Below are 26,001 nucleotides of genomic sequence, written 5' to 3'. Positions count from 1 at the left end.
TGACGTTTTCTTTCCCCCCAAACAGTTTTTGATCTGGGCTTCCACTGAAATGAGGCTGCATTTTAAGTAGTATTTTAATTTTGTTTTGAGGTTGTATTTTAATCAATTGTTTTAATACCTGATGTTAGCCGCCCTGCACCCGGTCTTGGCTGGGGAGGGAGGGAGGGGTGTAAATGAAATAAAAAAATAAAATAAAAATCTGGCACTGTCTGTCCCATACAGGGATCGAACCTGCAACCTTGGCATGATCAGCAACACACACAGAGAGAGTGAGCACCTCTTACACATAAAACCTATTTTGGAGGAAGAGTGAAGGACGGCACTGCCTCCAATTTTCATTCAGTTTTGTTGTTGTTGTTTTAAAGGAAAGGCTGCTTCTGCTATCAGAAATTTTGGAAATACTGGTTTCAGGTTCCAGAGATTTGCCTGTTAGGATGTCCTTACAGACTGCTAGCCTTTTCCCCTTGCAGAGAGAGCGCCACCCCCACCCAGCTTTTGTCTCCTTTCCTCTTTCCATTGCAGGCTTGTTGTTGTTGTTTAGTTGTGTCCGACTCTTCATGACCCCCTGGACCAGAGCACGCCAGGCACTCCTGCCTTCCACTGCCTCCCGCAGTTTGGTCAAACTCATGCTGGTAGCTTTGAGAACACTGTCCCACCATCTCGTCCTCTGCCGTCCCCTTCTCCTTGTGCCCTCCATCTTTCCCAACATCAGGGTCTTTTCCAGGGAGTCTTCTCTTCTCATGAGGTGGCCAAAGTATTGGAGCCTCAGCTTCAGGATCTGTCCTTCCAATGAGCACTCAGGGCTGATTTCCTTACTCAGAAGGAAACCCCACTGATTTCTGTAGGGCTTATTCGCAGATAGGTCTTGAAAGACATTGTGTGTTTTAGAGGGTGCAATTTGCTTACCAAGCCCCACAGTTGTTGTTGTTTAGTCGTTTACTCATGTCCGACTCTTCATGACCCCATGGACCAGAGCACGCCAGGCACTCCTGTCTTCCACTGCTTCCCGCAGTTTGTTTGTTTTCCCCCCAAAAGTTTTTATTGGTTTTCACAACATTATAAACAAACAAACACATAAAACAAACAAACATAAATCACAACCTTATTAAAAATCACACTTATTAACATTGTTAAGTGACTTCCTCGCTTCCCCTTGGTTGGATTTCATTGCATGTCCTTCTAACGGTTTTCCAAATCACAGTTCTTAAAGTAATTTAACTTAAACATTAATATCCTTAGATCTTCACATTATGAAAGTAAACATATTAATTCATCACTTAACTTAAATAAAATCCTAAGCCAATTAAGCATCCGCAAACTGTTTTCAGTTAGTTTAACTTAACATATTTAACTAAGTAATCATTAAATTTGATCCAATCTTCCTGATATTCCTCCTCCTTCTGGTCGCGGACTCTTCAGGTTAGGTCGGCTAGCTCCGAAAAATCTGTCCTTCCAGTGAGCACTCAGGGCTGATTTCCTTCAGAATGGATCGGTTGGATCTTCTTGCAGTCCATGGGACTCTCAAGAGTCTCCTCCAGCAGCAGAACTCAAAAGCATCCATTCTTCCGCGATCAGCCTTCTTTATGGTCCAGCTCTCACTTCCATACATCACTACTGGGAAAACCATAGCTTTAACTATACGGACCTTTGTTGCAAAAGGCTGTGAATTGCAAGGAGTCCCTCAAGTGCAGCTTTCCCAGGGAGGAGCCGGGCTGGAGGGTTGGGTGGGAGGGGAAAAAGACATGCTTTCCCTTAGCAGAGAGAGTCAGCAAATTCAGCTGCCTGCTCGGGAGGGGAAGGAGCCGCTTCAGAGAACAGCTGGATCAGAGATCTCCTGGGGACACAGGGAGCTTTGCAAGGTAAAAAGGGGCGATGGAGCAATAGCAGGAAGAAGGGAGAGCAGCGCTGGGATGCAGCAAACAGAACAAGGCAAAAAGAGAATCCGGAAAGGAGTGGTGCAGCCTTGGCTCATGATCGCTCCCATTGAATTCTGTGGGACACCATGTCAATGGGTTGCAGCAGTCTGGAGAGGGGGCAAAGCCTATTTAGCCAAGAAACGTGAGTCCAGCATCTGGCACAGATGATTTCTTTGAACTACTCACTTTGGCTTCTTCTCATTCACACGACTGTGGAAAGAGCAAAGCACAACTTTTGGAAGCAGCCGAACTTTTTGGGGGGCAAATTCTGGCAGCCGACAAGCTCTCCCCCTTGCTTGCCATAAACATGGGTATTTATCGCTCGCGGAATGATGCTTTAAAGCACTTCGATCTCGTGACACCTTTACAACAACCCTGTAAGGCAGTCTGGTATTCTCACGTGTTTATTGCAGGCGGGGGGGGGGGAGGGCCAGATTCTGGGGTATAGTGCCCTGCCACAGAGGCCCATCCACCTCTTGAGAGATGGGCAAGCTTCTTCACACAGCACTAACTGTGGAACTGGCTCCCTACAAGAGGCAGGGATGGCCAGCAATTGGGATGGTTTTAAAAAAACAGAGAAATCCATGGCAAATATAGCTATCAAAGTCTGCTTGCCACAATGGCTATTTTGTACCTCCACCGTCATTCGGAATCACACTCCACAGGTGAAGATAGAGCTTAATAAGAAAGAGAGATCACAGCATGGTCCTCAGCTGCAAGGTGAAGTTATCAGTCTTGCCCCCTTCTCCCACGCTTCAGGTGGACCTTTTCTACCTTTTTATTTTATTTTTTTAAGTACCACATGTTGCTTCCATCGTGAGCAAGGAGGCTATTTCAGACATTAGCCTGGAAAGGAATAGGAACAGGCTTGAAATGATTTGGACTGATCACAATGAGGATGCTTCCAGACTTAGACCCACTGCCCTAAAATATCATGCCTGCATTTGCTCTTTGCTTTCCACATTTTCATATCTTGTGCTCCACCTCTGCTTATATATATATATATATATATATATATGCAGGTTTTGGTGTCCTCGGGTGTCTTCCCGTGTAAAAGTTGGGGTGTCTAGGCGACGTTTCGACGAGGTCTCACTCGTCATCTTCAGGCTGGTGCTTTCGGCTTCTTGTTACTGGAACAGAGCAGGATCTCAGTGTTTGAGTTCCTATAAATACTGTAGAGGGGGTGTGGTGTATAGCCTCCAATGTTCTGGGCAGAGAGGAAGTTCCCAGGCTAGTGTGCCTTTTCTTCTTTTGTTCCTTAATTACTTGAGAGATATCTTGAGTGATTTCTTGAGTGATATCCTGAGTACCACTTAGGTGGGTCATTAGGTGTGGATTAGTTGCTAAAGTCTTTGTGTCTTGACCTCTTGAACTTTGTGAAGAGTTTTCATGAGAAGATGGCTGTACTGTACTTAGTTGTGCTCTGGCTTGGCTTCGTGTATAGGGGCGAGCTGTGGTTTTGTGGCTTGTGTCAGCCAGATCTGTGTAGGGATTGCAGGGGGGTGCAGCATCCGGAGGTGCCACCATGGATTGGCTACTGGATGGTGTCTGTAATTCATCTGTGGAGAGGGTCTGGGTTTGGGTCTGGTGTGGTTGATTGGTGTTGGCGTTCTGTGTGCCTCTGGATCTGGTGTCAGTTTTTGTGGGGAGGGCTAATTTCCAGATGTCTGGCAAGCGGGATGTGTCGTCACGCTTGTTCATGTTGTGAGGGTGTTTCTCTATCTCGATGGCTTCCATGATTATTCTCTTGTGGTGATGTTCCGTGTTAAAGAGCAATTTGGAATCTGCAAAATTAATTTCGTGTCCTGTTTCTTTCATGTGTTGGAAAAGAGAGGAAGTTTTTTCTTCTTTTTTGACGGCATTCTTGTGTTCTGCGATACGTGCATTTATTCGTCTGTTTGTTTGTCCAATGTACGTGGCTGGGCAGACTTTGCAGGGTATTTCATAGATCCCTTGGTTTTCCAACTGGATTTTATCCTTGGGGTTTCTGAGGATATTGGCTATTTTTTGGTTGGTGCAAAAGGCTGTTTTGATATTGTGTTTATGGAGGATTTTGCTAATTTTATCTGTAGTGCCCTTGATATAAGGAAGGAGGGCCATGCCATTGTTTTCTTCTGTGTCTTGGTTTTTGGGGGGTGTTTCCTTTTGGATTAGCTTCGTAATCCTGTTTTGCTGGTATCCATTGGCAATTAACACGTTTGAGAGATTCTGTAACTCAGTTGTCAAGTGGTCTTTGTCAGCCAGGCGTTTGGTTCTGGAGATGAGAGTCTTGGCTACGGAGTTTATTTGTGCAGGGTGGTGGTGTGATTGTGCATGTAAGTAGCGGTTGGTGTGTGTTTTTTTCCAGTAGATAGTGTGTCCTAGGGAGCCATCAGGTTTTTTGTAGATTAGGACGTCAAGGAAGGGAAGTTGGTTGTTGGCTTCTATTTCCATAGTGAATTGTATTTTGGGGTGTAAGTTGTTGAGATGTGTGAGGAAGCTATCCAGTTTTTCCTTCCCGTGTGGCCAAATTACAAAGGTGTCGTCAACATATCTGAGCCAAAGTTTGGGTTTGTGTTCTGACTTGTCTAAAGCATTGGTTTCAAAGTGTTCCATGTACAGGTTTGCGATGACCGGTGAGAGGGGTGATCCCATAGGTGCTCCTTCTATCTGTTTGTATCTTTGTCCATTGTGGATGAAGTACGTGTTGGTTAGGCAGTGGTTGGTCAGGTCCAAGATGTATTCGGGGGGATTGTATTTGTTTTGAATAGCTGTCAAGGCTTCATTAATGGGCACTTGTGTGAAGAGAGATACAACATCGAAGCTCACAAGTAGGTCATTAGGATGTAGGTTTTAAGGACGAAGCTAATCCAAAAGGAAACACCCCCCAAAAACCAAGACACAGAAGAAAACAATGGCATGGCCCTCCTTCCTTATATCAAGGGCACTACAGATAAAATTAGCAAAATCCTCCATAAACACAATATCAAAACAGCCTTTTGCACCAACCAAAAAATAGCCAATATCCTCAGAAACCCCAAGGATAAAATCCAGTTGGAAAACCAAGGGATCTATGAAATACCCTGCAAAGTCTGCCCAGCCACGTACATTGGACAAACAAACAGACGAATAAATGCACGTATCGCAGAACACAAGAATGCCGTCAAAAAAGAAGAAAAAACTTCCTCTCTTTTCCAACACATGAAAGAAACAGGACACGAAATTAATTTTGCAGATTCCAAATTGCTCTTTAACACGGAACATCACCACAAGAGAATAATCATGGAAGCCATCGAGATAGAGAAACACCCTCACAACATGAACAAGCGTGACGACACATCCCGCTTGCCAGACATCTGGAAATTAGCCCTCCCCACAAAAACTGACACCAGATCCAGAGGCACACAGAACGCCAACACCAATCAACCACACCAGACCCAAACCCAGACCCTCTCCACAGATGAATTACAGACACCATCCAGTAGCCAATCCATGGTGGCACCTCCGGATGCTGCACCCCCCTGCAATCCCTACACAGATCTGGCTGACACAAGCCACAAAACCACAGCTCGCCCCTATACACGAAGCCAAGCCAGAGCACAACTAAGTACAGTACAGCCATCTTCTCATGAAAACTCTTCACAAAGTTCAAGAGGTCAAGACACAAAGACTTTAGCAACTAATCCACACCTAATGACCCACCTAAGTGGTACTCAGGATATCACTCAAGAAATCACTCAAGATATCTCTCAAGTAATTAAGGAACAAAAGAAGAAAAGGCACACTAGCCTGGGAACTTCCTCTCTGCCCAGAACATTGGAGGCTATACACCACACCCCCTCTACAGTATTTATAGGAACTCAAACACTGAGATCCTGCTCTGTTCCAGTAACAAGAAGCCGAAAGCACCAGCCTGAAGATGACGAGTGAGACCTCGTCGAAACGTCGCCTAGACACCCCAACTTTTACACGGGAAGACACCCGAGGACACCAAAACCTGCATTCCTGTACCCGTGAAAATCTACGAAAGCATATATATATATATATATATATATATATATAGAGTAAAGTAAAGGTAAAGGGACCCCTGACCACGAGGTCCAGTTGTGGCCGACTCTGGGGTTGCGGCGCTCATCTCGCTTTATTGGCCGAGGGTGCCAGCGTACAGCTTCCGGGTCATGTGGCCAGCATGACTAAGCCGCTTCTGGCAAACCAGAGCAGTGCACGGAAACGCCGTTTACCTTCCCGCTGGAGCGGTACCTATTTATCTACTTGCACTTTGACGTGCTTTCGAACTGCTAGGTTGGCAGGAGCAGGGACCGAACAACGGGAGCTCACCCCGTCGCGGGGATTCGAACTGCCGACCTTCTGATCAGCAAGTCCTAGGCTCTGTGGTTTAACTATATATTCCTCTTTTGGAATGATCTCTCTTAGGTCCCAGAGAAGAACTTATGCCCAGCTGCTGTGACGTAGCAATGACCTCTTCTTTGTCGCTACCTGATGGAGACAGTACCGCGGAATTTTGCATTTTAACATTTGCAGACCTGGAGCTGAAAGATCACAGTCCTTCCCCACCCGAGGGCCACCTGAAAGCCGAATTAGATGCCAGGGCCCGAAAGAAGTATGCGTCCGCAAAGAAAAAGGTATTTAGCGTCTGGTTCACACAGTTAGAACGTACGTAACCGCCTAGTGATGTGAACATTGTTGTGCAGATGGCAGCTTCTTGGTATTGGGCCTGAATAGGTTAACTGTGCCCCTGAAGGACCAGGTGCGCAGCCTGGGAGTCATTTTGGACTCACAGCTGTCCATGGAGGTGCAGGCCAGTTCTGTGTCCAGGGCAGCTGACTACCAGCTCCATCTGGTACGCAGGCTGAGACCCTACCTGCCCGCGGACTGTCTTGCCAGAGTGGTGCATGCTCTGGTTATCTCCCTCTTGGACTACTGCAATGCGCTCTATGCGAGCTACCTTTGAAGGTGACTCAGAAACTGCAATTAATCCAGAATGCGGTAGCTAGACTGGCGACTGGCCGCCAAGACAATATAACACCGGTTCTGAAAGACTTACATTGGCTCCCAGGACGTTTCCGATCACAATTCCAAGTGTTGGTGCTGACCTTTAAAGCCCTAAATGGCTTCAGCCCAGTATGCCTGAAGGAGCGTCTCCACCGTTCAGCCCGGACACTGAGGTCCAGCTCTGAGGGCCTTCTGGCGGTTCCCTTGCTGCGAGAAGCCAAGTTACAGGGAACCAGGCAGAGGGCCTTCTCGGTGGTGACGCCCACCCTATGGAATGCCCTCCCATCAGTTGTCAACGAAATAAACAACTATCTGACTTTTAGAAGACATTTGAAGGCAGCCCTGTTTAGGGCAGTTTTTAATGTTTGATGTTTTATCGTGTTTTTAATATTCTGTTGAGAGCTGCCCAGTGTAGCTGGGGAAACCCAGCCAGATGGGCGGAGTATAAATAATAAATTATTATTATTATTTAACCCCCCCAACTTTCCCCGTATCAAATCTATTCTGAAGAGCGTTAGAGACCTAGGAGGAGGATTAAAGTAGGGTGCCAGCATGTTCAGAGAGTCAGTGCTGTTTGAGCGGGGGGGGGGGGGAATGTGGTTCAAATGTGCATAGTGTGACCACAGTCTTTGCCATCTCCAGTGGAAAGGTGGTCTGTGCCCAAAATTCTCCTTTTGTCGTTTTCGCAGGCCTTTGCTCTCTTCGTCAAAGCCAAGGAAGTGGTCGCTGACACTTGCTGCCCTATGTCAGCTTGCCAAAGGGCGATTTCCTGGAAATGCTGCCAAGAAACTTTCAAAGACCTGACTGGAATTCACAGGCATGTAGCGGCTCAGCATTCGGGCGATGTGGGGCAGCAGACATCCGTGATCCTGAAACAGATGGCAGGCAGCGTCAGTGTCACAAGTAGCCCTGTTTCGTCGGCAGATGAAACATCCAGGCCTAGCAGGCCCCTGTACAGAAGCCAAGAGATGTTCCAGAAGCTTCCAGACACAAGCCATATCGATATCAATGAAATGACAAGGTAAGAGGTTTTTTTTGGTTTTGTTGTTGTTGTTTTTTGACAGACACAAACAGCACCTGGGAATGCACAGTTCAGCAAATTTCAGTTTATCCTCTCCCCCACATCTTAAATTCAAATCTCCACCTTTCTACATCAGTTTGCAGTTTTTTTAAAAATAAGGTGTCAGGGAACTGCCATCGGAGCCAGAGGGAGAGGGAGGGCTCCAGAGGGATTACGGAGAGCGTCCCAGGAGGGAGAGAAGCAGCCCATCTTTTGGGGAGGGAGAAGGGGGGCAGATGGGGGAATCGGCGAGGTGGCTCCATGACTCCTCGCCGGAGACCAGCGGGGAGAGAACGGGTCCTCCGCTGCCCACACCCTCCCTGCGCAGAAGACTTCCGCGCAGGGAGAGTAGGCGGAGACTAGGCGTCAAAGAGCTTCTTTGCTGGAAGAAGTTCAAGAAACGCCCACTGATGGATTCTGCCAGCGATTGAGACAGCCATGGGTGAGTGGCTGTCCGGACAGAATAGGGTTCACCCAGGTAACTCAGCCAGGTGTGGCGACGACTTATGCACGAGCAACCCCTAGAACCATTACATAAGGTCACCCCAATAATAATCATATTAATATTTATACCCCGTTCAGCTGGCTGGGTTGCCCCAACCACTCCCCCAAATTTGTCAGCATTGTTAGTATGCATTTCTCCTAATATACTGTGCAATTTTGCCTACAAATAGATGGCCCTCTGTCATGTATGATCGAGCTGAGATTCCTGGATAGCAAGGGTTGCACTAATAATAATAATAATAATAATAATAATAATAATTTATTATTTATACCCTGCCCATCTGACTGAGCTTCCCCAGCCACTCTGGGCGGCTCCCAACAAAATATTAAAATACATCAAACATTAAAAGCTTCCCTAAACAGGGCTGCCTTCAGATGTCTGAAGACATCTGGATATCTGAAGACACTAGACGACTCGTGGGGTCCCTTCCAACTTTACAATTCTATGATTCTACGGACACTTCTGCAAGCAATTTCCCCATATATAATCCATTTTTGCATGCTGTTTTCACTGACATTTGTGAGCGTTTCCCTCATTTTTGGTTGGCGAAATACACAGGAAAATTCAGTGAAATACAAAAGTCAAAGGACAGCTGCATGTTGGGCCATGTATTGGACGGAATTTAACATTGAGCTGACGCAATTGTTCCGTCAGTGCAAGCGTTTCTGCTTCCGGGGGGACTGATCTCCCTTCCTCCCCCTGGGTACTGTTCCACGGGTTCCCCTGACCCTCTAACATGGATTTGGGGGAGGCGTGGGGAGGAGATGGGAGAAAGCCCCATCCCACTAGCAGGAGTCTGGCCCTCTGTTTCGGGAAGTGCAAACGAAACCAGTTTTCTCCCCCAAGCCTTACTACTGACCCCGCACAGTTTCCATGTTTTGTGCTGCAAAGCGGTTTATATATTTGGATAATAACTTTTCAGGTGTTATATGGCCATTGCGGAAGACGTAGTTTTTCTTACATAAGCTTCTCCCTGCTCCCCCTTTGTTGTCAGTGACGGTGAGCCTGGCCAAGTTTTGCTGTACTATTGTTACTGTGATGTGGCAGATCCACAGGGACTCTGTGACTGGCAGAGGGCTTTGTGCCAACACCTGCATCTCACGGGCAAGGTAAGTAATTTAGCGCGCTACACGGCGAAGAGTTGCAGCAGATTGGCTGTCCACAGCTATCCCCACCAGCAGACCTGGCAGGCTAGGGGTGCCTCCCATATCAGGAATCTCCTATCTGTTCAGACACCTTACAAGAGCCACTGTGGTATAGTGTAGGGCTGACAGGGGACGCAGGTGGCGCTGTGGTCTAAACCACTGAGCCTCTTGGGCTTGCCGATCAGAAGGTTGGCGGTTTGAATCCCCACGACAGGATGAGCTCCCGTTGCTCTACCCCACCTCCTGCCAACCTAGCGATTCGAAAGCACACCAGTGCAAGTAGATAAATAGGTATCACTGTGGCAGGAAGGTAAATGGTGTTTCCATGCACTCTGGCTTGTGTCACAGTGTTCCAGAAGCGGTTTGAGAGCCAGTGTGGTGTAGTAATTAAGAGCGGTAGACTCGTAATCTGGTGAACCGGGTTCGCTTCCCTGCTCCTCCACATGCAGCTGCTGGGTGACCTTGGGCCAGTCACACTTCTCTGAAGTCTCTCAGCCCCACTCACCTCACAGAGTGTTTGTTGTGGGGGAGGAAGGGGAAGGAGAATGTTAGCCACTTTGAGACTCCTTCGGGTAGTGATAAAGCGGGATATCAAATCCAAACTTTTTAGTCATGCTGGCCACATGACCCGGAACTGTCTGTGGACAAACGTCAGCTCCCTCGGCCTGAAAGCGAGATGAGCGCCGCAACCCCATACTCGCCTTTGACTGGGTGTAACCATCCAGAGGTCCTTCACCTTTACCATTTACCTAGAGTAGGGCTGGGTGCAAATCATGATGCATTTGCAATGCAAAAAGGATGGAGCTATGTAGAGGCATTAGATTCCAGCTAATGCCTCTACATAGCTCCATCCTGATTTCAGACATTGTGATATATCAGTATATTGCGAGGTTTTGCGGGTGATACATCACAAAGTTGAAACCCAGATATCGCCCAGTCCTGCTGTTCCCTTCTACATAAAAAAGTAAAGGGACCCCTGACCATTAGGTCTAGTCGTGACCGACTCTGGGGTTGCGGCGCTCATCTCGCTTTATTGGTCGAGGGAACCGGCGTACAGCTTCCAGGTCATGTGGCCAGCATGACTAAGCTGCTTCTGGTGAACCAGAGCAGCACATGGAAATGCCATTTACCTTCCTGCCGGAGTGGTACCTATTTATCTACTTGCACTTTGACGTGCTTTCGAACTGCTAGGTTGGCACGAGCTGGGACCGAGCAACAGGAGCTCACCCCATCACAGGGATTCGAACTGCCAACCTTCTGATCGGCAAGTCCTAGGCTCTGTGGTTTAACCCACAGCGCCACCCGCGTCCCTCTTTCCTTCTACAGAGTTCCATCCTTATTTCAGATATAGTGATCTATTGGTGCATTGCGACGTTTAGCTGATGATATGTCTCAACACTGAAAACCAGATATCGCCCAACCCTAGTATAGCGTCAGGCTTTGAGTACACTGTACCTTTAAAGCACCGTTGAAGCTCCTTCCCTTGCCCCTCAATGAATTCTGGGCACCGTAGTTTGTTAAGGGTTGCTGGGAATTGTATCTCTTTGAGGGTGGAAATGTAATGCCCATAATTCTTTGAGGGGAAATAATGTGCTTTGAATGTGCATAGCTTGTCAGACTTCCTTCTTCTTCTTTGGCAATCACTCATTGCTGAGTAAGATTGCCTTCCATGAACACAGTGAGTCCATAAGTGACTGTGGAGGCCAATTCTGGATCCACACGCCCTTCCACAGTGGGTACATAGGTTTCCGGGCAGGAGTTGATCACGGTGTGGGTTTGCCAAGCGTGCCTTCCTCTTAGCACGTTTCTCCCTTTCGTCCTGAGTTTGAGCGTCTTCAAAGCCCACAACACCTTTGGTAAAGGCTGTTCTCCAATTGGAGCACTCGCAGCAGCCAGTGTTTCCCAGTTGTCGGTGTTTATACTACATTTTTAAAAGATTTGCCTTGAGAGAGTCTTTAAACCTCTTATGGGACTAGGACCTGGTAGGACCTAGGGTTCAAATCCCCACTCAGCCACAAAGCTCACTGGTCTCTTAGCCTAACCTACCTCACAGGGTGGTAGTGAGGATAAAATGGGGGGGGGGGAGGAACCATGCATGCCACCTTGAGCTTCTTGGAGGGATTGTGGGCTATAGACGCAATAATAAATAAATCACATTAGTTCCAATGATGAACTAATTTTCCTGAAATCCAATCCTTTGGAGAGTAAGTCCACCAAAGGCGTTATACAACCTGTGCTAGCTTTTTCCTTGGATTACTTACATGCAGCTGTGTGCAAGGTGTCGTTGAGGCTGGAAGGCCAAAGCCCAATGCATCCTTTCTTGGATGTAAGCCAATCAGTTGCACTTTACTCCTGGGTAGGCCTGAGTTTCGCATCTCGTCTCCTTTCCTTTCCTCCTTGGTTGGTTTCCAGGTGCGAATAGCTTCTGAAGGAATCAACGGAACCGTTGGTGGGAGCAAGATGGCTACTAGCCTTTACGTGGAGGCGATGCTGTCTCATCCCCTCTTTAAAGGCATTTTGACAAGGGAGGATTTCAAGGTGAGAGACCTGATCTGGTTGGCATGATGCGGAAACGCCTATTCTTGGTCCTGCAGCGAGCATTTCTTGAAGTGCCCTTTCCTCTTCACTTCTAGGGTGGAAGGCAGAGAAGCCAGTAGTAGGCAGAGCTAGAGCTCCAAAAGAATGGATTTGCAGCGTGAGACTGTCAAATCCACTTTAAATGGGCAAACCTAAATTTGCTGCTGAACGACGGAAACGTACAGTGGTGCCTCGCAAGACGAAAAGAATCCGTTCCGCGAGTCTCTTCGTCTAGCGGTATTTTTGTCTTGCGAAGCAAGCCCATTGACGGCTTAGCGCTATTAGCGGTTTAGCGGCTTTTGGCGGCTTATCGGCTTAGCGGATAAGCGGATAAGCGGCTTAGCGGCTTAGAAAAAGGGGGGGGGGAGGAAAAAAACCCCGCAGGAACTTGCAAGACATTTTTGTCTTGCGAAGCAAGCCCATAGGAAATTCGTTTTGCGAAGCACCTCCAAAACGGAAAACTCTTTCGTCTAGAGAGTTTTCCGTCTTGCGAGGCATTCGTCTTGCGGGGCACCACTGTATCTGCAAAATAGTAGTTGCTGGCATCGGCTTGTCTTGAGAGACAATGGAGTATGCCTCCGGGGGTGAAGTCAAACGGCTGCATTAGCAGCACCAAAGTGACCTCTCTGGGGCGCAAGCCTGGGCAGTGTGTATGGAGGCCTCAAGCTGCCCAGACGGCAAGACCCTCCTCTCAGCCTGCCTGATGGGGTCCAAAGGAAAGCAGGGCAAGATGTTTGGCCCCAGCTTGGCTACAGGAGTCACTGGAAGAAGACGTACAAGGCTCCACTCCAGATTTACTGTGCCTTTTATTTTCCCAAAGATATTTGGGAAGATGTTTTCACTGCACAGCAAAGATGTTTTCACTGCACAGCAATCCCTCTTGCTGTTCTGGCTTCTGAGATTCAGAATATTTTTTCCCTTGTTTTCATCCTCCAAAAACTAGGTGCATCTTGTGCGTCTTATAGAGCAAAAAAATACAGTACATTAAAATATCACACATTAAAAACTTCCCTGAAGATGTCTTCTGAATGTCAGGTACAGTAATACCCCAGGTTGAATGCACTTCGGGTTGAGCACGTTCGAGTTGCGCTCTGCAGCAACCTGGAAGTAACGGAGTGCGTTACTTCCGGGTTTTGCTGCTTGCGCATGTGCAGACGCTCAAAATGACGTCATGTGCAGAAGCGGCGAAAAGCGGCGCACGCAGACGTGCCATCGCTAGATACGTTTGCTTCTGGATGCGAACGGGGCTCCGGAACCACTGTAGTTGTTTATCTCTTTGACATCTGATGGGAGGGCATTCCACAGGGCGGGTGCCACTACTGAGAAGGCCCTCTGCCTGGTTCCCTGTAGCTTTGCTTCTCACAATGAGGGAACCACCAGCAGACCCTCGGCGCTGGACCTCAGTGTCTGGGCAGAAGGATGATGCTACCTTCCCAGGTTGACAAGTCACATCTCCTCATTTCCCTCTTCAGCAAGTGCATAAACCACCTTATAGTAACAGTCTGGCAATAGCCTTCAGCTCCAGGGGGCGATAGGGAAACAATGCAGTCTGTTGTCTAGGGATAGGGAACTTCAGGTGCCGCTGGACTACAACTCCCATCATCCCTGACCATGGAGCACATTGGCTGGGGCTGATGAGAGTTGGAGTCCAACAACGTCCCTGTCTCCACTTGACCTGCCTCCAGCGTAGATCTCTTGGTACCTGTTTATTGTTGGTTTTCTCCCTGTTCCTCAGACCAGCACAGGAGGAGCCCACTGTTTCACAGACCTTCGGGTTGGCGTCTTTGAAGAAATTGTGCCCATGGGAATCAACCCGCAGAAAGTCTCTTACAAAGAAACAGGTGTGGAGAATAATGATATAATAATAATTTATTATTTATACCCTGCTCATCTGCCTGGGTTCCCCCAGCGGCTCTGGGCAGCTCCCAACAGAATATTAAAAATCAAATAAAATAATCAAACATTGAAAACTTCCCTAATCTGGGTTGCCTTCAGATGTCTTCTAAAAGTCAGATAGTTGTTTTATTTATTTGACATCTGAAAGGAGGGTGTTCCACAGGGCGGGCGCCACTACTGAGAAGGCCCTCTGCCTGGTTCCCTGCAACCTCACTTCTTGCAAAGTGGGAACCACCAGAAGGCCCTCAGAGCTGGACCTCAGTGTCTGGGCTGAACGATGGGGGTGGAGACGCTCCTTCAGGTATACTGGGCTGAGGCCAACATCTCTTGGCTTTTAGAAGGACTGGGAATTGATGGGTAGGGGGCACCAAACACGGCGGGGGGCTGGTGGGGCAGAGGACAGGGAGCCCAAATCAATGAAAGGTAGAGCCATAGCTAGGGATGGGCGGAGCCGACTGAGTCTAATTTTGCTTTTATCCTCCTTCCTGCTGAGTTCTACTGAGACTAAGGTGGAAGTAGCTGACACCCAGAGCTCTGCCCCGGACCGGTTGTAAAAACTAGAAGGCAGGTAGGGGTCAGGCTCAGGTTGGTGGAGCAGAGCCCCATTTTCCTTAATGGACAAGCTGCATTGACTGAACACTGTAAAAGGAAATGGCCGCTGAATTGATGCCACAGCCTCTGTTTGCTTCCCCTTGCTCTGCCCTTGAAGACCCTGGTTTTCAGGACCCCTTCACCCAATTGCTATTGGAAAGGGAGACTTCAGGCAGTCCCAAATTGTTGCTGCTGTATGGATTTGAAACACTTTAATGTTATACCGAAATATGTCTCATCGGAAGGGGTTTTCTGTTTTGACGCAGGGCTCCCCACACCCTTGCAAAGGACGGAGAAGAATGCTGTTTGAGTCCGAATTCAAGTTTGTTTTTTATACCTTTGTAAGACACTTTCAATTGCTTGTAGGGATCCGTCTGACTCCGAAGGAGTTTCATCTAGAAGTGGAGAAATATCTCTCTCAGGGTAACAAAGGGCAAGCGGACACCATTTTGCTGGACTGCAGGAACTTCTACGAAAGTAAAATAGTAGGTGGCTTTTGAGTTGGCTTTTATTTTCTTTCTTGGGGATTCGAAAGTCTGAAGGAAGCAGATTTTGCCTTTCTTTAATTTATATCCCACCCAGGGCAGCAAACAAAATGTGATAAAACAGTAGAAAAGCATATTAAAAACGATTCCAAAACAGATGCAGCCTGGGGAAGGATTTCAGCTTAAAGATTTGTTGACAGAGGAAGGTCATCATCAGTAGTTGCCAAAAAGACAACACTTCCTCCTTTCTTTTCCATCTGCTTTCTGCCATGTTTTAAAAATGATTTCATTTATAAGATTTATAGCCTGCCTGTGGGACGCGGGTGGCGCTGTGGGTTAAACCACAGAGCCTAGGACTTGCCGATCAGAAGGATGGCAGTTCGAATCCCTGCAACGGGGTGAGCTCCCATTGCTCGGTCCCGGCTCCTGCCCACCTAGCAGTTCGAAAGCACATCAAAGTGCAAGTAGATAAATAGGTACCGCTCTGGCAGGAAGGTAAACGGCGTTTCCGTGCGCTACTCTGGTACGCCAGAAGCGGCTTAGTCATGCTGGCCACAGGACCCAGAAGCTGTACGCCGGCTCCCTCAGCCAATAAAGCAAGATGAGTACCCCAACCCCAGAGGCGGCCACGACTGGACCTAATGGTCAGGGGTCCCTTTACCTTTACCTTAGCCTGCCTGTGGCACTTTCAGATAACCTGTTTATTGAGCATTCTTCATGCTTGCTTTGTAGGGTGGTTAAATGATGTGGCGTCAAGGCAAGTGCTATCCCACACTTCCCATTGCATTTCCCTGTCACTTTCCTTACCGCAAACATTCCGATCTTGGGGGGAAGCAGGTTTATTGTGCAATCCTTCCCAACTGCGTAGCCTGAATTTGCCAGTCTGTGATTGAATCCTCACCCCGGAAATAGTGGCAGTCTGGAAGTGCCTCTTAATTCTCAATAGCAATAGGACACTGATGCAGAAACCCCACACGAGATTTCCTACTCTCCAGAAGTGTTTCAGTGGCCCCACTTTGCAAAACACTCAAGTTAAGTGACATGCCTTTCTTGTGGCCCCCAGGGACATTTCCAAGGCTCTTTGGCTCCAGACATCAGGAAATTCAGCTACTTCCCCACCTATGTGGATGAGAACCTGGATCTTTTCAGGGGCAAGAGGATCCTGATGTATTGCACGGGAGGAATCCGTTGTGAGCGGGGCTCAGCCTACCTCAGGTCCAAGGTGAGCAGCTGCCTCAGGGGAAAGCACTCGGCCGAGAGAATTTGTGTGTTTCAGAGCACGACTGGAGCAGTCAAATGTTCATAGCTTTGCTGGTTTGACATATAGGCCCACAAATTTAAGAAGAAAAAATGATGACAGCAGAACGATGACAGCACTGGGTAAACTTGAGTTCAGCACTTGAAATAATTATTAAGAAGGAATGGAAAGGGCATAAAGTTCATCTATTCTAAATGCTCTGATTAGAGCTAGATCATCTGTAGCAGCACCCTTAGCTGATGAGCCAATACAGTGGTACCTCGGGTTACATATGCTTCAGGTTACAGACTCCCACTAACCCAGAAATATTACCTCGGGTTAAGAACTTTGCTTTGGGATGAGAACAGAAATTGTGCTCCAGCAGCACGGCAGCAGGAGGCCCCATTAGCTAAAGTGGTGCTTCAGGTTAAGAACAGTTTCAGGTTAAGAACAGACCCATAGCTGTCAAGCGTCCCTTATTTGGTGGGACAGTCCCTTGTCCCAGCGCCATGTCCTGCTGCTGTCCCTTATTGATAAAGCTTCGTTTGGCTGCTGGCTGGGCTTTCTGCCTTTGGCTCGGAAGGGCTCAGAAGTTGAACATACCTGTGCCCGGAAAATCCCTTATTTTGGCTGCTGGTCCCTTATTTTCAAATCTGTAAGTTGACAGCTATGAACAGACCTCCAGAACAAATTAAGTTCTTAACCTGAGGTACCACTGTATAACTTAGAGGAGGCAAAGAATCTGCTGCAACATCTCTTCAAAACATTTAATTTCTTTCCTTATAGAAACAAAGCTCTTTCGAGTGCCACCAGAGGTAACTGCTCAAGCCATTAGCAGACAGGAGAAGCCATCCTGTTATTTCCTGTGCTGTCTGTGTTTTGGCAAACCTTCCCCTAGAGACAAGGTCCTTTAAGGTTCGGAGATTAACACTTGTCCTTTCAAGGCAGTTCACTGAGCTTAGAGGCAACAGATATTACACTTGAGACCCTGTCCTGATAACCGAAGCAAATTGTCTCCTGTCATTTCACAGTTACCTGGCACAGAATCCCATCTTGCTTGGCTTCTGCTTTAAAGAAACGCAAAGCTGGTTTCTCGTCCTCCTGTTTGGTGGAAATGTATTTCAAAATGGGCAGGGGGTGCCTGTAAAAAGCTTTTTCAGTCAGGGAGCAGAGCTTTTGTGTTTTGGCTGGCAATTTCCTGGTTCCTCCCTCAGGAACATGGGTCATGTTTCCCTCAGTTTCCTATGTTGCAGCCCTGCTCCCTACATGATCAGCATTCTGAGTCGTGCAGGGCGTCTTCTTATGCATGTATAGAGCAGACTCCCCTGCACAGGGTCACGGGTGGCGCTGTGGGTTAAACCACAGAGCCTAGGACTTGCCAATCGGAAGGTCGGCAGTTCGAATCCCTGCGGCGGGGCGAGCTCCCGTTGCTCAGTCCCTGCTCCTGCCAACCTAGCAGTTCGAAAGCATGTCAAAGTGCAAGTAGATAAATAGGTACCACTCCGACAGGAAGGTAAACGGCGTTTCCGTGCGCTGCTCTGGTTCGCCAGAAGCGGCTTAGTCATGCTGGCCACATGACCTGGAAGCTCCCTCGGCCAATAAAGCGCCGCAACCCCAGAGTCAGTCACGACTGGACCTAATGGTGAGGGGTCCCTTTACCTTTTACCCCATGCACAAGTTGTGAATGTGACAGCAGCAACAGTGGGAGCAGACACAGCAGGGGCACTTTGCTTATTATATACTCAGCACCGAGCAACATGTGAAGAGGGCTTAGGTGGAGGGCAAGGTAAGGTAAGGAGAGGGTGGCTCTGCGGTCTAAACCACTGAGCCTCTTGGGCTTGCTGATTGGAAGGTTGGCAGTTCTAATCCTCGCGACAGGGTGAGCTCCCGTTGCTCTGTCCCAGCTCCTGCCAACCTAGCAGTTCGAAAGCAGGCCAGTGCAAGTAGATAAATAGGTACCGCTGCGGCGGGAAGGTAAATGGTGTTTCCCTGCGTTCTGGTTTCCGTCACTGTGTTTCATTCTGCGAGAAGCGGCTTAGTCATGCTGGCCACATGACCCGGAAAGCTGTCTGTGGACAAACACCAGCTCCCTTGGACTGAAAGCGAGATGAGCGCCACAACCCCATAGTCGCCTTTGACTGGACTTAACCGTCCAGGGGTCCTTTACCTTACCTACATGGAGGGCCAGGACATTCAGTACATGATGTTCCCTCCCACTTCAGAAAATAAGCAGGTAGTGCAGGTAACAATAACCAAGCCAATTGCAGACTGGAGAGAAGTCTTTGCCTCTGGGTCAGAAATTAATATGACTCTTGGTGGTTTGGGGCTGTTCTGAAACAGGGCGTGTGCAAAGGAGTGTACCACCTCAAGGGTGGCATTCACAAGTACCTGGAAGAATTCCCAGATGGGTTCTACCGAGGGAAGCTCTTCGTCTTCGATGAACGTTATAGCATCTCCTCCAATGGCGATGTGATTTCAGGTAGGTGAGCCTCCTTTCCTGAGGGGCTTTTCTGACATTCGACCCTTTCCCCTTTCCTAGGCTTATTTGTAAACTTTAGTCCAGGGATGGGAGTGTATGGGGTGTTAGGGGAGGGGTAGTAGCTCTGGTGGGGGACACACCATGCTCCTTCTGGGGTAAGTTTGTCCACCTTTGGTCCCCACCCTGCACTCAGCTGTGGCTCCTGGAAGCTGTCAGAATGCAACAGCGTCCACACTCTGGGAATGGCTTTGACTGGGCACCTAAACCTGGTGAGGGTTGTCAATGGGTCTCAAACCCTTGGTGAGTTAGGGACTTGTCCTACATGCGAAGACAGGCTCTGGCAGATTGAGCGGATGAAACCAATAGAGGTTACAATGGTCACGAAGGTAGTTTCTGCACATGCCGCAGAGGGAAGCAGAGAACTGCGCACAGCAGTTGTGGTTGGGGTTATTTTCATTGGGGTAAAACTGAAAATTTTTATTATTATTATTAATTGATTTATTGGTTTATTTGTAGTCTGTATAAGATACAGTGGTACCTTGGGTTACAGACGCTTCAGGTTACAGACTCTGCTAAACCAGAAATCGTACCTCAGGTTAAGAACTTTGCTTCAGGATGAGAACAGAAATCGCACAGCAGCGGGAGGCCCCATTAGCTAAAGTGGTGCTTCAGGTTAAGAACAGTTTCAGGTTAAGAACGGACCTCCAGAACGAATTAAGTTCTTAACCCGAGGTACCACTGTATTGTTTTTTAATGTTTGATGTTTTATTATGTTTATATATATCCTGTAAGCTGCCCACAGTGGCTGGGGAAATAATAATAATAATAATAATAATGATGATGATGATGATGATGATCCCTGTCTTGCTGCTTTCTTAGATCCCCTGCCTCATTCCCTTGGACCCCCATCTCACCTCCCGTCTTCCCTGGGCCCTTTTGCCTTTATCTGTCAGGGACTGGCAGGGCTCTGAGGAGGGGTGGAAGGGGTAGCGGTGCCAGAGGCTGATCTAGGGGAAGGGGACAGTGATTTGTGGGGTTCTGTGCCCCCTGCAAGGCAGGAGCCAGAGCTGGAGGATGGGGAGGGGGTCTGAACAGTCAGAAACGGTGGAAGGAGGAGAGGACACACCAGGAGCTGAGGGAGAGATGGTGCCTGAAGCGAGGGGGCTGGCAGAATCCTCCCCTTTGCTGCTGCCCCCCAGGACCAGGAGGGGGCTTGAAAAAGCAGGCGCAGTTAACACCTTCCATGTAGGAGAAGTCGCAGGTTGCTTGTGGTGCGCCATCAGACAAGAGGACTTAATTTTGGGGGGGTAGGCGTGGCCACCCATTGCTTGGAACTCAGGCCCAGAGAGGGGAACCAGCTCGGTAAACACCAGAAGTGTATTGTGCGTGTTTGGTGCACCTCAAGAACTACTGTATGTTTGTGCTCTGTCAAACCACCTGCCATTCATCCTTGGGCCAGATGCGCTTAGGACTCCATCTTGGATCTGAGCACCTCAGCCAATGGCTGCCCGAGATCTTGCTTCTCTGCGATATTAGGCAAGCTTAACCATGAATTTTTGGGATGTGCTGTGGGTTAAACCACAGAGCCTAGGACTTGCCGATCAGAAGGTCAACGGTTCGAATCCCCGCGACGGGGTGAGCTCCCGTTGCTCGGTCCCTGCTCCTGCCCACCTAGCAGTTTGAAAGCACGTCAAAGTGCAAGTAGATAAATAGGTACCGCTCCAGCGGGAAGGTAAACGGTGTTTCCATGCGCTGCTCTGGTTCACCAGAAGCGGCTTAGTCATGCTGGCCGCATGACCCGGAAGCTGTACGCTGGCTCTCTCGGCCAATAAAGCGAGATGATCGCCGCAACCCCAGAGTTGACCATGACTGGACCTAATGGTCAGGGGTCCCTTTACCTAACCATGAATTTAATGGTGCATAAGGTTTAAGTGGGATTAGGATGGCAGCCTTAAGTCAATTTCTGCTGCAGAATAGAGCAGGGGGAAAAAATTAAGGAGTGCCTTCTTGCATTGAGGCAGCTTTTGTGGATTGAACGCAGTGCTTTTTTTCCTGGCGGGACGCAGGGCTACGCATACCCCTAAACATTTTGTGAATTGAACGGGAGAAGAAACTGATTTTTTATGAATCGTCTGTTCCATTGCTACCCCCAATGGCAGCCTCATTTATTGTCACGGTGTTTCCTGAGTCTCAGACGGACGCGAGAGTACCCCTAAACATTTTTAAAGAAAAAAAGCATTGATTGAATGTGTCTTGAGCAGAAGCGACAATGAAGGCAGAATGGAAAATTAATCTGGAGCAGGCTTCCTCAACCTCGACCCTCCAGATGTTTTGAGACTACAATTCCCATCATCCCTGACCACTGGTCCTGCTCGCTAGGGATCATGGGAGTTGTAGTCCAAAAACATTGTAGGCCGAGGTTGAGGAAGCCTGATCTGAAGCGTCTGCCAGAGGACTTGGGGAGGGTGGGGTCAGCGGCAACCACAAATAACGGCTATTGGCCGGAGATTTAACCCCCTCTTCCCTCTCTTCCTCTAGCCTGCCGTTACTGCGGGATGCTCTGGGACCAGTATCGACTTTGTTCCACCCAGCCCTGCCGCCAGCTTGTCCTGGCATGCCCACAGTGCCAGCTGAAAGGGTTCACAGCCTGCTGCCCCCTCTGCCAGAAGAAAGGCCTGGCGCTGGCTTCAGCTCCTTCCGGGCTCTCCTTCAAGGAGGAGTGTGAGTGCACCGGCACACGGCGGCAGGTGCCAGTGGAGCACATCTAACCAAGGATCCCACGTCCTTGGACATCCGCTTGGGGTGCCCGAATCCCAGCTCTCTTTTCAGGGGATTTGAGGCAAGCAGCTTTGCTGACCTCCGGTTTCAGGCAGTTAATCAGGGCTTCATGGCAACGCTATCGCAACTCTCCGAAGTAAATTAATGGTGCAAGCATGTACACACAACAGAACTCCCATGGTGCTACACAACCGTTTCCTTGTGTGAGATGATCGCCCCTTCCCTTCAAGCAGGATGCAGAGCGCTGACAGAAAGCATCACTGCTCTGCTTCTCTGAACCAGGGCAAGACGACAGAGCGACAAGGCACAATGAGGTGTAAAGAGGATTTCCATTAAAGGAAAAGCACGCCACCCACAGGTAGACTCTCATGTGTATGTGCATTGGGAGGCAACAATGTGCTCTGGCTTCCAGCAAATGTGGGCCACCTATACATGCAGTGAGTTATGCGCTTGTAGGTATAGGCTGTGATCGGCCTGCAAGTTTCCCAGTCTTCCCTCCCAAACAGTGAATTTTGGGTAGGAAACTGTGCTGGTTCCCGGTTTTTGTGGAATCCCCACCCCTGCCCAGGTAAGAGATCTGCATGGGGGATCTGAAGAATCAAAATAATCAGAATTGTAGAGTTTGAAGGGATCTTAAGGGCCATTTAGTTCAACCCCCTACAATGCAAGAATCTCAACTAAAGCATCCATGACAAGATGGCCGCCCATCCTCTTCTTAGAAACTTCCAAGAAAGGAGAGTCCACCGTCTTCTGAGGGACTCCCTCCCATTTTGAATGCCTCTCACTATCAGAAACTTTTTCCTGATGTTTAGTTGGAAACTCCTTTCTTGTAACTTGAAGCCATTGGTTCAACATCTACCCTGTGACAGTCCTTTAGTTATTTGAATATGGCTACTGTACATCTCTCAAGTCTCCTCTTATCCTGGCTAAACATACCCAACTCCCTCCAACAGTTCCTTGGAAGGTCTGGTTTCCAGATCCTTGATCATCTTTTAGATCAGTGATGGCCAAACTTGGCCCTCCAACTGTTTTGTGACTACAATTCCCATCATCCCTAGCTCACTGGACCAGTGGCCAGGGATGATGGGAACTGTAGTCCCAAAACAACTGGAGGGCCAAGTTTGGCCATCATTGTTTTAGATAGTAAAAGACATCAGAGACCACAGGTTTGCAAGAGGACTCGGAAAGGCGACTTAAAAGTTCCTTAAAATGCACATATAGATGAGTAAAGGTGGTTAGCAGGTTCCAAAACGGGAGGCAAAACCTCTGTGAAGCAATTTGACATACTCCCCCAAATTCCGCCACTTCACTCTTATTTTCTGGGTTAATGGGTTGCAAACAGATTTTTTTCTCAGTAAGCAATTTACATGGAAATGAGCATGGAACTTCCACTATACAGTCGTTCCTTGAAAGTCGAACAGCCTAGTTCTCGAACGTTTTGGCTCCCGAATGATCGAAACCTGGAAGTGACTGTTCAGGAAGTGAGCTTCCTGCAGCCAATAAGAAGCCACGCTTTGGTTTTCAAACATTTTGGAAGTCGAACGGACTTCCAGAACTGATTCCGTTTGACTTCCAAGGTACAACTGTATTCCACTATGTTCTGGAAGTGGCTTTTACTTCATGTGAAAGCTCAAACATAATGTGGAAATTAACAGCTAAGGAAATAAGATAAACTCCTATGTGGATACAGCTTAGGAGACGCAGAATTATGCAAGGGAACAGAAGTTATTATATTTGCATAACATGCACAGGTTGTAGAAATCGGCCTTTCTTGGAGTTTTTATTTGTGGGTGGAGAAAAATTCACACAACCTTGGCTTAAAAGCGGAGGCTGTTCGGAAATGCAGCAAAACTGACCCGTAGTTTGGTGTCCAGTGGCTTCCAGGAAGGGCAGGCTTAATCAAGATGCATCTCTGGCAACTGCCCAAAGTATAGACAGAACTGGTGGGAATATTGCAAATATACGTTTCTGCACAGTGCCTGTGCATCTAGTTGCAATTAGCACCTTCTTGCAAAAGGAGGCAGACCCCTCTGGACTCCTGGATCTGCAAGCAGGAGGAAAGAATTGAGATTTGTGATGCAGGGTTTAAAGAGCCTAACAAGGCGCTAATCAGCATCTTGATTCTTCTAGCAGGAATGGTCCAGTATCTATTTTCAGCCGAGGTTGTTGTTATGAGCAATGGTTTATTAAGGGGAAATTTACAAGCAGTGGAACATTACAAGGCTGGCTGCAACGGACCAAGCAGTGCTGCAATGAACCTGCCATTCATTTTATTAAGTTCTACAGAGGGTGCTGTGCCATGTTTGGAAGGGTCCTGAGCCAATCTCTGCTCCTCAGAGCCTGATAGTGCCCTGCACTTTTAAGGGCAGCATCAACCTCTGCCACTCTTTCCTATTGATTTTTGGGAAATTCTTTGATGGGGCATATTGTGACACCGCCAAGGAGATTTTGCACCCAGGCAGGCAGCACCCTTCTCCTTTGGCAGAAGACCCAGAATATTACAAGAATATTACAAGTTGGAAGGGACCCTGAGGATCATTTAGTCCAACCCTCTGCAATGCAGGAATATGCAGCCATCCCAGACGGGGATTGAACCCATTTGATCCAAGGCAACAATAGTGAGGGCAGTTCTTGAAACAGAAGTCTGACAAATGAACAAAGCAGCCATTCAGAAGAATAAAGAGTCCAGACACTTCCTTGTGCTTATTAGAAGACATTTTTAAGAGAACAACATGTGCAAATTCACTGTTTTAAGGTCTTGGAGTCTTCAGCAAGAGAAAAACAACCGACACCCCAGTCGGCAGCTGTCTTCTTGTGACTATTGCTTGGGGGGGGGAGAGAGTGGCCTTACATTCTTTCTGTTGGGTGGGTGTGTAGAGACTTATTAACAGATGCTTTATAAACTTAGGTTGCAATGCAGGGCTGTGGCTATTAGGCGACTGCAATTCACAAGTCCTTAAAAAAATAACAATGCAAACTGGGTTGATAGAAATGCTGTCAAACTAGTAGCTTCTTTCTAATTCTTGGAGATTGTCAAAATAAAAATAAAAGTATTTTTTTAACATTTCTGCTACATTTGCAGAGTAGCATTGCATCCTTTTGTTGTTGTGAACTACTCATGCATATCACACCACACACAAAAATTCCATACCAAAATTAAGCTACGGTCTCTATCAGCTGAAGCCATCTTTGTGCTATGATGTTATTTTGTCAGAATCCAAAATTAGCACCTTACTGTAAACAGGCTCAAACTGGGATTACTCAAACAAACAAACAAACAAGAAGATGTCATTCTCCACACAATGATAACACGGGTCTTTGCCTACAATCACTATTTCGTTTAAACCTTCAGTGCGCAAGGATGTCATATGAAGAAGAGGAAAAAAGCAGGCACCACAAATTCTCTGCACTGTTTGCTCCACACCAAAGCGTTGCAATCCAGTCCGAGCACGAGACTTCGCAATCCAGTGCCATCGGCACAGCCAAGAGCTACACTCCGGTCCGGCACTTGGGAAAAATGGGCCCGTTCAGGTCCTCAAGCCGCCTCTTCCTCACTGGAAAAAAAGAAAGAAATACAGTTGAGGTAAAAGAGCTGCTATGTGCCTGTCCGGTTTGGGGGCAGGGCGTTTCCAGAGATATTCTAAATCAGGCTTCCTCAACCTTGGCCCTCCAGATGTTTTGAGACCACAATTCCCATCATTCCTGACCAATGGTCCTGCTAGCTAGGGATCATGGGAGCTGTAGGCCAAAAACATCTGGAGGGCCGAGGTTGAGGAAGCCTGTTCTAAATTCTCAAATACTTCTTTCACACAGAAGAATGTTTTGTGTGTAAAATCTGTGGTAATAAGCCCGCTAATCTCCTCTGGAAACAATCTAAACCAAGATGGCCATTTCGTAGTGACATCCATGCAAGGCCCTTTCTATACCACAAATTTATTTTGGCTCGAGACTGCCTTTCTCCATCGCTCAAGAATCCTAGGAATCTTAATTTGAGGAATTCTATTTGATACTCCACCACTGCCCCTTGTATTACAGTTCCAAGGAATGACCGCAAAGCCACGTTCACTGTGCAATCCCATAAATCGGGTGGCCAGCTCCCAAGAGACTGCTCAGAGAGTTAAAAACAACCCCATTTTGGGGGGTTCAGGTCAAAGTTGTTCAGCTTTTTTTTAGGAAGGCTAGCCCTGTTGAACTTCTTTGGGGGGAGCCAGTGATCTACCACAGACATCCAGTGATCTACCGGTAGATCATGATCTACCTGTTGGACGTGCCTGCCATAAATGTTTACTCAGGAATCTCTATAATAAACTTCAATGGTGGTTGTTCCCAACTAAGTGTGG

At 47.9% G+C, this 26,001-nt stretch overlaps 2 protein-coding genes across 7 annotated transcripts in view; one reads left to right on the top strand and one right to left on the bottom strand.

Moving 5' to 3' along the window:
* Nucleotides 1–1,728: 1,728 nt before the first annotated feature.
* On the top strand, nt 1,729–22,513 carry TSTD2 (thiosulfate sulfurtransferase like domain containing 2). The gene is made up of 10 exons (XM_081845274.1): nt 1,729–1,859; nt 6,330–6,538; nt 7,598–7,929; nt 9,468–9,582; nt 12,031–12,156; nt 13,931–14,036; nt 15,049–15,167; nt 16,231–16,389; nt 18,745–18,883; nt 21,422–22,513. The coding sequence occupies exons 2-10, from the start codon at nt 6,347–6,349 to the stop codon at nt 21,649–21,651; spliced, it is 1,518 nt and encodes a 505-aa protein (XP_081701400.1). The 5' UTR covers nt 1,729–1,859; nt 6,330–6,346; the 3' UTR covers nt 21,652–22,513.
* Nucleotides 22,514–24,358: 1,845 nt separating this feature from the next.
* Nucleotides 24,359–26,001, bottom strand: part of TMOD1 (tropomodulin 1) — a 41,461-nt gene continuing 39,818 nt past the window's right edge. For all 6 annotated transcript variants that reach the window (XM_081845463.1, XM_081845462.1, XM_081845459.1 and 3 more), the window contains one exon: nt 24,359–25,215. In XM_081845463.1, the coding sequence (XP_081701589.1) occupies nt 25,213–25,215 (3 nt within the window). In that variant the 3' untranslated portion in view covers nt 24,359–25,212. The remainder of the gene's footprint in view (nt 25,216–26,001) is intronic.

This window comes from Podarcis erhardii (assembly GCF_964252035.2).
Source record: "Podarcis erhardii genome assembly, chromosome: 17".
NCBI classification, from domain to species: Eukaryota; Metazoa; Chordata; class Lepidosauria; order Squamata; family Lacertidae; genus Podarcis; species Podarcis erhardii.
Note: the sequence above shows the minus strand (reverse complement) of the source record. Positions and strands in the feature narration are given on the sequence as shown.

What these genes read in the sequence shown, in the direction of transcription:
- TSTD2 (XM_081845274.1), top strand. Translation starts at nt 6,347, where the DNA reads ATGCCCAGCTGCTGTGACGTAGCAATGACCTCTTCTTTGTCGCTACCT. An exon ending in ATGCGTCCGCAAAGAAAAAG is followed by an intron (nt 6,539 to 7,597) that starts GTATTTAGCGTC and finishes TCGTTTTCGCAG; the next exon opens with GCCTTTGCTCTCTTCGTCAA. An exon ending in TGACAAGGGAGGATTTCAAG is followed by an intron (nt 12,157 to 13,930) that starts GTGAGAGACCTG and finishes CCTGTTCCTCAG; the next exon opens with ACCAGCACAGGAGGAGCCCA.